General features: G+C 37.8%; 1 protein-coding gene across 1 annotated transcript in view; it reads right to left on the bottom strand.

The window, feature by feature from the left end:
- Positions 1 to 16,074, bottom strand: part of LOC119793246 (chemokine-like protein TAFA-2) — a 132,162-nt gene that overhangs the window by 49,483 nt on the left and 66,605 nt on the right. Inside the window, exon 2 of the mRNA XM_038300321.1 lies at positions 12,090 to 12,193. Coding sequence (XP_038156249.1) covers positions 12,090 to 12,192 — 103 coding nt within the window. The 5' untranslated portion in view covers position 12,193. The remainder of the gene's footprint in view (positions 1 to 12,089; positions 12,194 to 16,074) is intronic.

A 16,074-nucleotide genomic window follows, 5' to 3' on the forward strand; every position in this document is an offset into this window, starting at 1 on the left:
GTAGACATATATCAATCAACAATTGTTCACTTTTGGTAAACAAAGTATTTTTAGGGTACAAACCTAAAATTAGAAAAGCAGGATCAAGTGCAACAACTTTAGAGACAAGGTGTTCCAAAGTTCTTCTTATGGCTTTCCAAAAGTTTTGAATTTCCGTACATTTCCAAATACAATGAAACAAAGTCCCCTTTTCTTCTAAACATTTTGTGCATATATCTGGTATATTAGGGTTGTACCTATTTAAATTGACTGGTGTAATATAGATTCGCATTAACCATTTGTATTGCAGTAACCTTAAGCGAGAGTTAACAGTTTGCTTTTGAGCCTTTGCACAGACAGACTGCCAATCTTCCAGTGACAGGTTTATTCCCAGGTCTAATTTCCAGGCTTCTAGTTTCCGTGTTGAATCCTCTGATGAATTCAAAACCATAAAGTTATAGTATTCTGAAATCGCACCTTTACTTGTGCTATACTTGCAAACAATTTCCTCTAACTGGGACTTTGGTGGCTTGGACAAATCTTTGTTTTTTGTCCTAATGTAGCTTCTGAGCTGAAGGTATTTGAAGAAGTATTTTTTATCTATATTAAATTTCTGCCTGAGTTCCTCAAAAGACATCATGTAAGTCGAATTTGCTTGATACAAATCATGAATCTTATCTATTCCCTTTAAGGCCCACTGCTTAAATACAGAGTCTGCTCTTCCAGGAGTAAAATCTTGGTTTCCCCATATAGGAGTAAACTGTGAGAGTATAACTGGTTCTTTTATGAATTTCTTTACGTCATACCATATTTTGATCATGTTTTTAACAATAGGATTAACTGTTCTTCCCAACAGTCTTGAGACCGAATCAGAAAAAATGTATAAAGGCAAAGGTGGACTTACAGAATCAGATTCCATTTCTGTCCACTGAGGGGCATCCCTGGCATTAAAGTAATATCTAATAGTCCTAAGTTGGGTTGCCCAGTAATACCACCTCATATTCGGACACCCTAGTCCTCCCTTCTTATGAGGTAAGTGTAGGAGCGACAATCTAACCCTGGGCCGTTTATTTTGCCACAAAAACCCAACAAATAACTTCCTAAAATCATCAAACCAGTTTGCAGGAGGCGGCAGGGGGACATTCTGAAAAATATACAGTATTTTTGGAAGCATATTCATTTTGAAGGTGTTGATCCTGCCAATCAATGATAAGGGAAGGGGCATCCATCTATTAATACTTTCAGTGATTTCTTTTGTTAAACACTCATAGTTCTTCTTTACAATCATATCTAGATTTGAAAATATTTGTATACGATCTATTTTACTTTCAAAATCTTGCGAAATTTCATCGTTCTGTTACAAACTCTCGTGATATTTTGCAAATTCTTGTGAGATTTTGTTAGTAAAATAGATCGATACCGCGTCAATATATCAACATATAAAAATATGGCAACATTTGGTGAATTTTCGGGGGATTTCGTAGCATAACGATGACATATAGCAATATTTCATTAGTAAAAGAGATTGATATGGTGTTTTTAAATGGCAATATATCAGCATATGAAGATATTGGGGTATTTTAATGGATCAATATTTTTTCCCTCGTCTTTAGAAGTTTTTAAGTCTGTAAAAAAGAAGTTTTTGAGGAAGAAGAAGAAGTAGTATTTTTTTTTTTTTTTTAGACTTTAGAAACTCAGAAGCTGATCAAATATCGGGTTAAATATCGGTGGAGTGGCCGATGTCCGATATTCAGTTTTAAGGCCGATACCGATAGGGGGCCCAAAAATGAAAACACAATCGCAATTTTAATACTGTTCAAAAACATTTTTTGGCTAAATCAGCTTTTTTATTTCCATTTTTCCTTTTTATTTTTACATCTACTTGTTTTAATGTGTTTGTTCTATGTTGCATGTGTTTATGTTTTTATTTACCATTGAGGCCTCTTGGTCAGGTCATGTTTGTAAATGAGAAGTGGTTTTTAAATATGGGGCCAAAATTGTTGCTTTATTATTTACAAATGTGTGTGGAGAGTTGTATATCTGTATCTCGACTTGTGCGTGTGCAGGGGGATTTGAAAATGTGTAAATGAAACTGTAAATGTGTGAGGAGATTTGTGTGTCTGTACAACAATCTGCAAATGTGCAAAACTGCTTGTGTGTGTGTAATCTGGTTTGCAAATGTGTAAAAAATCCACAAATCTGTATTCAGATCTACAAATCTGTACGGTTAACATAAGCCTGAAAACAGGGGCGGATTTATTGATATTATTAATAAGTATTTCGTGCGCACGTTAAATTTATTGCGTGGCCACGAAGTAGTATTTCGCGCGCATGTTATACTTATTGCGTGGCCGCGAAATACTGCTTCGTGGCCACAATTAAACTTTTTTTTTTTGACCATGTCATCAGAGGGGCTCCGTAGAATACAGATTTGTAAATCGCAGTACACATTTGTAGATCTGAAGAGAGATTTGTGTATTTTTTACACATTTGCAAACCAGATTACACACACACAAGTAGTTTTGCACATTTGCAGATTGTTGCATTTTCAAATCCCCCTGCACACGCACAAATCCAGATACAGATATACAACTCTCCACACACATTTGTAAATAATAAAGCAACAATTTTGGCCCCATATTTAAACTGTTCATCTAAATATTTAAAGGTTTAATAAAAAAAAAATAAAAAAACAAAGAATAGGACAAAGTATAACTTTCCTTTCACCTTAATTTTACACACTTTATTGTATTGATTTAGCTTCAAATGTAAATAAAATCATCAGGTTTGCACAGAGCCGTGTTTCCAGCTGGTTTCTGCTCATAAGAAGCTGCAGACGTACAGATGCAGCATCAGAGGCTGAGAAAAAGAAACACTGATCTGATTATACAGTCATTTGCTGCTTCTGATAGTGTAGCACCTCGTAAAATCCCACCTGCTTCTCATGGAGCTTTGAAACCACGCAGGTAGTCGAGCAGAATTAGAGGGAGGCTCGCTCACGCTCCGGCTGCCGTATGAAACACAAACATGCTGCGCAGCGCCAACCGCTGCAGATGCTTGAAAGAGAGTTTCTGCCAGTAGCTTCATGCTGAGAGGGCTGTGGTGTTTTGACTAGATTTGGAGTTCCACTTGGATGCCTTCCCAGATTCCCTGCAGCAGCAAAACATGGGGGGGGGCTTTTCACTGAGGAATCACTACATTCTGCAAACACAGAGGTGGTTTCTGATACCTGCAGCGATGGCTGTGCTCTTAGAGCAGCGCTGGACATTCTGCTTTCTTCTTCTGCTGTTCAACAATAACGACCACAGGAAATTTAAATAACCAAACATGCTTTAGATTCCAGCCCTCCTTTTTCTGCTACAATCTCTCTGTCGCAACGTCCCTCTGCAGAGGCGAAAGGCATCCTGCATGCAAACTTTCAGACGTTTTGAGGAAGTTATGAATATTTGATGTTGGCGGTGATGGAAAGTTTGACATTTACTGTAGTTTTAACTGAGATTGAGATGTTTTATTGAGGAAGGGAAGCTCCTCTGTGGCGGCCAGCTCTCGTGGTGATGCATGAAGTAGAGATGAGACAAGAAAGATCATGTTTGTGCTGCTGAAACAGAAAATGCAGCATATTTAAATCTTAAGTCATTTTTTTTCTTAAAAATAAGTGCATTTTGTCCTGAACTGAGGAAGTAAGTGAGACATCTTGCCAATGAAATAAGAGAATTTACATTTAAAATAAGAAAAAAACAGTTGCATTGTCCTATTTCAAGTGCATATTTTCTAATTATCTTTTTTAAGAGTAAAAATCCTAATTTCATTGGCAGATAATTTTATTTGCCTACTGAAATTAAGGGTAAAAACACTTCATTTAACACATTTTTACTTATTTCTAGGTCGTTTTTGCAGTGTAGAATAAATGATGTTATTGACAGGTTCTTCTTTCAGTTATGCAACATATAGATGGAGTCTATGGGATACATTAAACATGAATAAAAGCAAATTTATTTAACAGATGTCTGATCCTCAGTTCTACCTGAACTCCATCCATGACTGTTTTAGTTCACAGGTTTGGCTGCAGAGGACAGATTACAGGTAAAGGTACAACAACAAACTAGTAAACCTATAAGTTTAGGAATTTAACCTAATCCTTTAAGTTTTTCTCTTAACTTTACAAAATGTTAAATTCTTTGTTATTGTGAGTAGAAATCATAGCATGTGAACGGAGCGCCGCGCAATTCCCGCTCAGGAGGATTTTAGCTCATTGGCTCCGCTGCTCAAAATTGCTCCACGACGCTGCGGCGAAATCCCTCCACTCTCGCTTAGATTTTCAGCAAAAGGCATTTTCTGACATTTTTCCTTCCCGTAGTGATTCCAGGGCCCTGGGACAGACGGCGTTATATTTAATGATGCGACCGATACATGTGGATTGTCTTATTTTAGTTTCTAAGCTGTGAACGTAACGCCTTGCTCTGTTCATGTTGCCCCGCCTCTCCTATTTGATTTTTAATTGTCAAAATAATCACACTTAAATCAAATAATTGCTATTTTACAAATTTAATAATTCAGCATTTCTAATTGACGCTCTGAGCGCATCGGAGCGAACTGAAGCGGAGCTAAATCCTCGCTGCGCCCTTTGAATTAAACATAGCTCTGCGCTCCACCATATTTCTTCCGCTCTGCTGTTCCGCTCTGCCGCTAACTGCTCGCTCCGTTCCGCCGCTAACTGCTCGCTCCGTTCCGCCGCTAACTGTTCGCTCCGCTCTGCCGCTAACTGCTCGCTCCGTTCCGCCGCTAACTGCTCGCTCCGCTCCGTCGCTAACTGCTCGCTCTGTTCCGCCGCTAACTGCTCGCTCCGCTCCGTCGCTAACTGCTCGCTCCGTTCCGCAGTTAACTGCTCCCTCCGCTCCATCGCTAACTGCTCGCTCCACCCTGCCGCTAACTGCTCGCTCCACCCCGCCGCTGGCTGCTCGCTCCGTTTCGCCGCTAACTGCTCGCTCCGCCGCTAACTGCTCGCTCCGCTCCGTCGCTGGCTGCTCACTCCGCTCCGCCGCTAACTGCTCACTCCGTCGCTAACTGCTTGCTCCGCTCCGTCGCTGGCTGCTCGCTCCGCCGCTAACTGCTCGCTCCGCTCCGCCGCTAACTGCTCGCTCAGCTCCGTCGCTAACTGCTCGCTCCGCTCCCCCGCTAACTGCTCGCTCTGCTCCGCCGCTAACTGCTCGCTCTGCTCCGCCGCTAACTGCTCGCTCCGCTCCCCCGCTAACTGCTCGTTCCGCTCCGCCGCTAACTGCTCGCTCCGCTCCGCCGCTAACTGCTTGCTCCGCTCTGCCGCTAACTGCTCGCCCCGCTCCGCTCCACTCGCAATCTCTGGTAAAAATGCAGATTTATTCGAGCTCATGTGGAAATTTTTTTTACTTAGAAGAGGTAATGATTAAATCACAAATTTCATAGAACCAAAGTTTTATTTTAAACTTTTTTTAACTTTAGTGGAGAAATTTTGTCACCTACCGGTACATTTTTACTGAACCCTTTTTTTGCTTTAAATGATTTGGTTCAAAACTCCAACCCTCTAAGAAGCAGTTGCTCTGTTTGGCAACCATAACGGCACCTAATAGCTAATCTAATCCCTGAGTGCCAGTAATCCAACTATAGGCTAACTTTAAACGCAAATAAGAATTAAATAAAATAATAATTTAAATTGGCAGAATCTATTTAGCATCATTTTAGATTGTTAACATTCAACATTTAAATAACTTTAAGCTTCTTACTAAAAAGCCAACTTTAAAAGTTCGTTTTAAGACGTTTCACAACAAATACATGAAATTTAGCCGAACTGTCAACTTTTAAATTAAACAACATCTTAAAGGTATAAAAAGAGGCATTTCATTTGATGCGGTTAAATTACCTCCTACCACTGGTTCTCTGAACTGATTTAAATCATTGTCTTTATATTTAACACTCCGTTTCTTTCAGGTTTACACAACAGTAAATATTTTTTCAGCTCAAAAAAGGAAATATGTTTGTTTTTTAAGTGCAGGTTGGAGAATCAGGTCAGTTTTCTCCTGGTTTTCTGGTCTTTTTGCGGAAGTCGTTCAAAATATAAAGGTAGATTTGTGTCGTTATGAATAAAAAAATACATTAAATGAAAATAACTTCAATCAAAACAAACTCTTTCAATCAAAGAAAAAATGTGTACGAATGCAAAAATATTATTGAGACCCAACATAATACATTTGAACAGTTTTTCTGTTAATGAAAATTTTTTTTTCACCCATCAGTAGGGACTCTATGTTCCTAAGAGCCGTACAGTGTTTACTCTTATATCTTATTTCTTGTTGTTACTAATTAATTCTGTAATGGTTTGATGATATTTTCCTTAATTAGTGCCTTGAAATGTTTATAAAAGTGTCTCTAATTACTGTTTCTCTAATCTTACTGAAATCAGGTACATTAATAAAGCTGAAGCAACTAAAGTCTGAAAAGGATCAAAATATCAGAAATTTGTAAAATAATGACTTTATTTCTACCAAATCTTTACTAATGCAGCCAAAACAAAACTTTTTCATGTCTGTCATTCACATATTTTTGCTTTGGGAACTTTATTTTCTTACTAATGTTTGTATATAATCGATTGAAAGTGAATTTTTTTAACTCCTATTCTTATATTAAAATCTAAACTGATGCTTCTCTGTGCTTCTATTAGAACAGATCACAGGCAGAAAGACTTTATTTTCCTTTTGGTCATGAATATTTTTTTAATTCAGGCTTCAGCGCTCAGTTTAAATATGAAAGGAGCCAATCAGAAGCTCCACAAGTTATGTTTTTGTTAAAAGGACGTACCAGTGGCTCCAGTGTTTAATCTATTAGAAAGAAAAATGGGTCACCAGTCGATTCAATGGGAAATAAAACAGCAGATTAGAGGCCGGAGTTGATTTTGAAATGACAACATATGTTGAAAGAAGCTCCATGGAGGTAAAATAAGCCCTCCTTAAAATGTTTTTGCTGCTTTTATTTCATTTGAAAAATCTCCACAAAAGTAGGAGGTTCAAAATCTACATTTTTACAGCAGAAAACCGCGTTAAAAAAACATTTTTTAGGAGAAAAACAGAAAGTCTAACAAAGAAACAGCTGCATGAAAGTCCATTCAGGGAAAGTTAAACCAAAGGTGCAAAGCATGCATCAGCTCCAAGATTAAAAACGTTCAGATTAGACTTGGCTAAAAAGAAATGATATTAAAAAAGCCAACAAACAGTGGAGGAGCAGATAAAAACAAGAGCTAAGATGGTAGGACCGAAGCATGGAGAAGGTGAGGATCCGCTCAGACTCCAAAGTGTTCCACGTCATCCGTCAAAGGAAATGTTCCTGGATGTGGATGGATGCTAGCGGCTCTGGGAGACCAGTGAATACTGGAGATGTGACACAGGACAGCGGCAGCAGATGTGTTCTGGGTTGTTTAGAGGAGCACTGTCTCTTTAAATCCCACTAAGTGCTGTCAAACTGACTGGGTTTCATAACACCAGTAAAACAGCGACCTAAAACAAACCACCAAATGAACCTTTATGGAAGCAAATTAGTAGAATATTCTGGAATGTTTGAGCTGGAATCCTCATCCGAATCCACTCAGTTATGCTTTTATATATTAAAACTAAACTAAATAGAGAACAGCAACTGAAAGGTGGAGAAGCAGAATAGAATCCAGAATAGAATTTAAAATCCTCCTTCTCACATATAAAGCCTTAAATGGCCAAGCTCCATCTGATATCAGAGATCTGATTGTTCCTTATGTTCCTAACAGAGCACTTCGCTCTCAATCTGCAGGTTTACTAGTGGTTCCTAGAATTTCTAAAAGTAGAATGGGAGGCAGATCTTTTAGTTATCAGGCTCCTCTCCTGTGGAACCAACTACCAGTTTTAGTCCGTGAGGCAGACACCCTGTCTACTTTTAAGGCTAGGCTTAAAACTTTCCTTTTTGATAAAGCTTCTAGTTAGAGTGGCTCAGGTTATCCTGATCTATCTCTATAGTTCTGCTGCTATAGGCTTAGACTGCTGGAGGACATAGGGAGCCCTTTTTCATCATTCTGCTTCATTCTATCTCTATTCTCCCTGTCTACTTTTTAAGGCTAGGCTTAAAACTTTCCTTTTTGATGGAGCTTATATTAGTGATGCACGATATTGGGATTTTGGCCGATATCCGATATGCCGATATTTTAAAACTCATGTAGCCGATAACCGATATCGATACCGATGTTAAAGCTGGACAAAAACAAGTAGTCATTGAAAATAGCAGTTTTGTTATCCATTTCTGACACTTTGAAAAATAATATACTCAAATATATTTTCATATGCTGATATCAAATAGATTTTTAAAAACGCTGTATCGATCTATTTTACTTTTAAAATCTCGTGAAATTTCATCGTTCTGTTACAAACTCTTGTGATATTTTGCTAATTCTTGTGAGATTTTGTTAGTAAAATAGATCGATACCGCGTCAATATATCAACATATAAAAATATGGCAACATTTGGTGAATTTTCGGGGGATTTCGTAGCATAACGATGACATATAGCAATATTTCATTAGTAAAAGAGATTGATATGGTGTTTTTAAATGGCAATATATCAGCATATGAAGATATTGGGATATTTTAATGCATCAATATTTTTTCCCTCGTCTTTAGAAGTTTTTAAGTCTGTAAAAAAGAAGTTTTTGAGGAAGAAGAAGAAGTAGTATTTTATTTTTTTTTAGACTTTAGAAACTCAGAAGCTGATCAAATATCGGGTTAAATATCGGTGGGGTGGCCGATGTCCGATATTCAGTTTTAAGGCCGATACCGATAGGGGGCCGATTATATCGTGCATCCCTAGCTTATACACTGCAAAAAATGGAAATCTGTATGAGTTATTTTTGCTTAAATTGAGTGAATTTTGTCTTGAATTGAGGTGATAAGTAAGACACTTTGCCAATGGAACAAGACAATTTACATTTAAAATAAGAAAAAAAATTGCTTTGTCTTATTTCAAGTGAATATTATCTAATTGTCTTATTTTAGGAGTAGAAATACTGATTCCATTGCCAAATCGTCTTATTTACCTACTAAAATTAAGGGTAAATACACTTATTTTAAGAAATTTTGTACTTATTTCTAGATGGTTTTTGCAGTGTAGTTAGAGTGGCTCAGGTTATCCTGAGCTATCTCTATAGTTCTGCTGCTATAGGCTTAGACTGCTGGAGGACATAGGGACCCCTTTTTCATCATTCTGCTTCATTCTATCTCAATTCACCCTACTTTTAAGGCTAGGCTGAAAACTTTCCTTTTTGATAAAAGTTTATACTTAGAGTGGCTCAGGTTTAATGAGATTTTTTTTTAAATATACATTTTCTAAATTTTTGGACAAATTGGTCTGATAAAGAGTACATTTATATACATGTTTGAGCCAGAATGATTTGACATTTCCCTCTGACTTTAAATGTCTTTCCATAAAAACAAAGCTTTCTTTTTCTGTCTTTGTGCAGTGCTGAAACCATTCTCCTCCGTTTAGGCCTCCGTCTCTGGAGAGACGGAGAAAGCAGAATGCATACTCTGTCTTATTCATGAAGCTGTTGTGAATAATAATGTAATCATTGCATAGTTTTGTATGCAGCAGCGGCTACACCTACAGCCTCCATGTGGAGGAATTTTCTGCACACTTCCATTTCAGATTTAGAAAACCCTAAAAAAAGGCGGAGCAGAGAACGGATGAATGTATTTCGCCTCAAACTGGTAGCATGTCCTTGTTGCTTCTTGCTCTTTCAAGGTTGCAAACAGTGTTTTTCTTCTTTATGTTTGTCCAGATGCTTTTTATAATTCATTTCCACTGCTACTGCAGAAGAAGGAAATGATCTGGGATGCAGACGAGCGATAAGTCAAACATCAAAGTTATGGTAACTTTGACCACGGTATGCAAAGCACCTCCAGAGAAACTCTGCAAAACTGAATCTGCACAAGAGCAGGAGAATAACTAATGCTGGGAAATAAAGAATTAAAGCTGTCGAATACCTTTCTGTTCTGGTTCAAGGCTGCCTTGTACAACATGTGAGCTTTGATTTGCTTTTTTTTTGCTAAGTGGTTCACAGTCATGGAAGCTGAAATTCAAGGCTGGAAAGAGTCTGCAGGGATCGGCCCGGCACAGCTTGAAGGTCAGAATTTAAACACTTTTCTCCCAATTGGGCAACTAGACATAAATGTTAGGGGAAAAAAAAGTTTATTTGGAATGAAAAAATCTGTGTCTTTGCTTGTTATCTGTAAAAAAAAAAGGTTTTCCTATCAAAGAGGAATTTTAACTAAGGTACATTGCTCATGTTTTTTTCTTTCTGTCACTTTACTCTCCCAATTTCTTAGTAAAGATGCATAAAAATCCTTAAATCAACTGGAAATCTTCATATTACCATTTATTTTATGCAAAAGGTGAGAAAAACATTGAACTCCTGAGGAGAACCTTACTGCCATCCTGTAAAAAACTGGATATTTTTAATAAATAGTTGTTGATTTTATTGTTCTAATTCCATTCATTACAATGAAATTTTATCTCTGTATTTAAGCAGCAATCTGAGGCTAAGGGTCTTGCTCAAGGGCCCAGAGTGGAAGGTAGGAGGCAGAGTGAACGGCCCGAGAATTTTTTAATTTGTCTTAACGTTCTGCTCTTTCTGCTTTTTTCTCATAGTAGCTTCATCTGGTCTGTTCCTGTATGGAGTGAAATATGTTCCATTGTTTATTTTTTTTTTCCACAATGGAGAAAATACCTCTCTCCATTTAACCCCTCCCCTTGGGGAGCAGTGGGCTGCCATTGTGCGGCGCCCGGGGAGCAGGGTGGGGTTAAAGGAATAGTACACCCAAAACATGATTAGCCTTCATTTTCTACTCACCCCCATGCTGAACAACACTCTGGAGTACTTTTTTGATATCTCAAATGCATCTGGAGATCTGGGAGGCTTCTTGCTGTCTGCTGACATTCAAATAATGGAGGTCTATGGCGCCCGAGGCAGAAAGGTCCATAAAAGTCCACAAAAAACGTGTCAATATTCCTCCATACTGCTCGTCCAATGTATTCCAAGTGTCCTGAGTGGGTAGCGTCCAGAATTTACTCGAAACGAAGTCATTTAGAATGTTTTTAGAGCATAAACAGTAGTGTATAGGATTTCCTGAAAGCGCGTTCACGAGTCTACGGAAACCGCGGCAGACCAAACCAGATGAAAGTGCGCATTCAGCGTCTGCTCTGCCGATAATGCAAGCGTAGAAGAAGAAATGTGCTGTTTACCTGTGCAAAGAAAGAAACAACGAAAGAAAAATGTCTGAGGACTTCAGTGTTGAGGAAGAGCAGGAGTTCTTTGCCGAGCTGAATGCGCACTTTCATCTGGTTTGGTCTGCCGCGGTTTCCGTAGACTCGTGAACGCGCATGTGCGCGCTTTCAGGAAATCCTATACACTACTGTTTATGCTCTAAAAACATCCTAAATGACTTCGTTTCGAGTAAATTCTGGACGCTATCCACTCAGGACACTTGGAATACATTGGACGAGCAGTATGGAGGAATATTGACACGTTTTTTGTGGACTTTTATGGACCTTTCTGTCTCGGGCGCCATAGACCTCCATTATTTGAATGTCAGCAGACAGCAAGAAGCCTCCCAGATCTCCAGATGCATTTGAGATATCAAAAAAGTACTCCAGAGTGTTGTTCAGCATGGGGGTGAGTAGAAAATGAAGGCTAATCATGTTTTGGGTGTACTATTCCTTTAAATTGTCTCTTATCTCTTTGTAACCGCTCAGCGTCTTTTTTTTTTTTTTTACAAATATGCTTTAAAGTTAAAGTTATTATTAAACACATCAATTTTTGATTGCAAAGTGAAGAAAATGAGAAGTTCAAAAGGCATAAATGTTTTCACTCATCACTTCGGTAAACTTCAGAGAAATGACTCTTTTTGCACATTTCTGTAGCACCGTACTGCTAATTACTGACACCCGAGAATAATGGCTTCCTCCCCGTCCGATGTGACCCCAGTGCCATGTTTTCACGGAAGGACGAGTCCAGATGTTCCCCGTTTACTGAAATAAAAGCAGTTGATGTCTTTGTTTCCGCAGGCTCACCTGTCGCTGCTTCTGTCGACGAGGACAGCTCCAGGACGCCGATCACGAGCACCACAACGAGAAGAGCCCCTTTGCTTCCGATCTGCATGCACCGCTCACTCATCCTGGCAAAGGGAGAACGTAGAGCTAGTTCAATAAGAGTGGACATAGAGACACGGCCGCATCACTTCAGGCTCATCTGGCTCCTTATTTTCATTTCAAAATATTTGAAACAATATAAGAAACAAATTAAGCAGAGTAAAAACTAAAATCTGTTTTCTAATAATGAATTCCTGCAGTGTGGGAAAAATAAAGAGCTGATGGCCGGGATTTTTCTGTCAGGATTTCTATAATAGAGCGATTTCTATAATAGAGCGTCGACAAGGTCCTGACCAACTGATCAAACCCCGTACCATTACACCGCCACCTCAGCTTTGCCTGTCAGTCTGAAGCTGTTTATGTTCTGTTTTTTAAGCTCAAATAAAAAGAGACAAATATGTATGGAGTCAATTTTGTTTCGTTATTGTTGCAAGCACAAAAAAAAAAATGCAAATGGAAATAATTTCAAAAATTGCAATCGAGAAATGAAACATTCAAAATTATCTTGATTGAAACAAAGTTTTATCCTTAAAAAACCCAGCAGGTCACCAGGGAACCGTTTGAAAGCGTTTACAGCTAATAACTCAGAATGCATCAAAATTACACCGGTAAAAAGTTTACTAGTATAGATGTTAGACATTTTTGGAAAGCTTATATTCTCCACAATTCAACTGCCAAGTTCATTTTATTGACACAGCGAGCATCAAAGCACAATTAACACAGATATAGCAGCATGTCAACATGTAAACAAAGCAGCCACAACAAGCAAGCATGATTTTTCAAAAAAGACCGATTATTTTCAAGAATAAAAAAAACTACTTTGAGTCATGTTTGGACTGATGCAGCTTGGGCTGTGATTTACTCACCCAGTTTCCATTTATATATTCAGAAACTAGAAGGTGTTAGCTTTCAAATAATGTATCACACGTGTGATTTGGGTTTACAGTTCCTGAGTTATTTGCTTTTCCATTTGCGTATGCAAAATAGGCGAGAATTTCCCAAAAATTGGGTGGATGTTAAGAATAACTTGGTTTTTTCCCTTTTTGTTTTCAAAATTCCAATATTGTTAAGCTCAATACAAACACTTGCTCTTGACCAATGAAACGTTGCTAACGCCCAGCAGACCAATAGGAATGCATCTCAGCTCCTCAGTCCAGAGGAAAGCCCGCCCCAGGAAGTAAAGAGAACGTGATCCGGAAAATACAGTTTGGAAAGATTGAAACCTTTAAAACACAATCTGAACATAAAAAAAAACACTTGAATATTTAAACATTAAAAAAATGCATTTTAAAGATAAAAACTAAATCTAAGAAAACAGCAAAGTTAGCCTTTAAAATTTTTTTCTATAAAAACACTTTTCAAACTTTCACTGCTGAAATGCATTATTTTATTCTGATTTCCAAAATTTGTTGTTGCTTTTTTTTTTTTCCAAAATATCTTTGGAATAAAATTCCCTCCATTTATTTCTGTAATGATCTTGGTTCTGTTGGTTTTCTCTAAGTTTACAGTTTTTAATGTTTATCCATGTTTTCTGTTCTAGCTTTATTGATGTGTTCTGGATTTATTTTAGTTTCTTAGGTTTTTCATCGCTTGTCCTCTGCTGCCCCCTAGTGTTTTCTTTTCCCTTGCTTCCTCGTCAGCCCAACCCACACCTGCTCCTTATCCGCTCGTTAGTCCTGCCTTTGTTCAGTCAGCCATAAATACGCTCCCTGTTCAGTCCCTCAGTGCTGGTTCCTCGTCTTACTTTGTCTCACCCTGGCTCCTTGTGACGCTTTTCCCCTGATGTCTCCATGGTTCAGGTTTGTGTTTTATTTTTATGTTGGACAGAACTCATCCCTGCCTGTCAGCCTCTGCATTTGGGTCTTCACAAAAACCTCCAAACAAATTATGACAATTTCTAGCTGAAAAGAGAGGTTTCTCCAACGATTTACTAAAATGCATCCTGGAAGTTAGTCTGAGGCTACCTTCCAGAGGCTAGTAGCCTCAGTCCTCCTGTCCACTGAGGCAGCAGGTGAAGCTCGTCTACTTCCACAGAAAGGTTGGATCGTTTTCTGCGGCTCAGAGCAGAGCAGGCCGGCCTCAGCCTCTAATTCATCTTCCTAAAGTACCTCTTCCCGCTGCGTTCCCCTCTCCCTAATGAAGTGTGAGGCCGCACTGAATAAAACCATCTGGCTCAGGGTGTTATCACTGACAGGCCGCGATCAAGTTTCAAACAAGGATGCAGGAGCGGCACGGTGATTACCGGAACGGCCATCATATCGTATGGCGGACGCATACAGGGTTACAAGCTGCGTTTATGCCTCATTTGCCGCCTCTCGCCTCCCATCCGCCCGCGGCACTGACATATAGATCGGCTAAACCTCATCAGGGATCTCAGATTATTTGTGTAATTAAGTTTATTTTCACCAGGCAAACATGACCTTTATGAAGGTTTTGTTGCACCCTGCAGAATCACAGAGGAATTCTGAGTGGGAGGAAAAAACAAGACAAACATGTTTTTAATGTGCTCCACAATTAGGAGCTGACGGCTGTCATGAACGGATGGTTGAAGGATGAGTTCCTAGATGGGCTTTAATTATAATCCTACGGTTAAATGTTCTGTGCATTAAAATTACTTCACTTGTAGAGGAATTTCTGCTCGAAAAAAAATATCCTGGAAAACGTATAAAGGTAAATTTGTTTTAGAATAAAAGAAATGACATTATTAAGGGAATAATAAAATGTCACTTGTGATTTAAAGTGAGTGACGGCATCTAATGCAGGTAGAGAAATGTCACGTTATGGTGGACGGAGCTAAAAAGTTTGACATTTGAGAGAAACTGTTTATCCAACTTCTGGTGGAGGAAAAAGTGCAGGTGTATGGAGTGAAATATGTTCCATTTTTTTTATGTGAAAAAAACCAGGGTACTTGCAACCTTCTCAGAGCACAGAGTGCTGCTTCAACCGCTAGGCCTCCACTCCTCTGAAGCAAACAGCAGTTTTTATTGAAGAAAATTTGCTACAATAAAAAAAAATATATATATATATATATATATATATATATATCCAGAAGTTCAACTTTGTAAACTTGGAATTAGCTTTGCAGCTAATTAATTCTCTTATTGCTTTATACAGATTTGATATTTTCAGATTTAATTATTTCAAATTTCAGATTGAGTTTTACAAATTGCATTTTTTCTACTTGCGTTAACATAAATCACATTTTCTTCACTCGCAATAAAAAGGCTCATTGTTGTGTTGACCAATCAGAATGAGTCTTTGTTCCTCACTACAGAGAAAACATGGTTGAAAACAATATAATTCTTAAATCTCAATCAGAAAAAGTCAAATTGTTTTTTTTTATATATATATATGACAAAATAAAATCCGAGAAAACAAAGGTACTTTCAAAACCTTTTCTTTTTAAATAAGGAAACCTTTCTTAAAGTTTCATTTCTAAAATACATGTTTTTTCTAATTACCATGAACAAAAATTCTTTGCTTGCAACAATAATGGAGCAAAAGTTACTCTATAATCTGGATTACCTTTATGGAGATATTTTTTTTTCTTATTTTAGATGTGGGGGGAAAAAAATCATTGGCAGATAATTTTACATATTGCAATCTAATCCAAATACAATTATGTTGAAAATCACTTCTTTTAGCTGTAATAATTATAAAGATTTTTTTAAATCAAAATGACTCATTTAAAAAAATCATATATATATATATATATATATACTTTTTTTTTTTTTTTTTTTTTTTTTGCCTCAAACAATAATGGAGCAAATATAATGCCATATTCTGGAGCTAGTTTGTTGCTCTTTTTTCGTTTTACTTCCTTTTGCAAGTTTTTATTTCATTATTTTCTTTTTTGTTCTAATTTTTTTATGTTTGCTTTCCTTTTTACTAAATGCACCATTTATGT

Source organism: Cyprinodon tularosa, unplaced genomic scaffold (genome assembly GCF_016077235.1).
Source record: "Cyprinodon tularosa strain WSP-4 unplaced genomic scaffold, ASM1607723v1 ctg447, whole genome shotgun sequence".
In the NCBI taxonomy this organism is placed as follows: domain Eukaryota; kingdom Metazoa; phylum Chordata; class Actinopteri; order Cyprinodontiformes; family Cyprinodontidae; genus Cyprinodon; species Cyprinodon tularosa.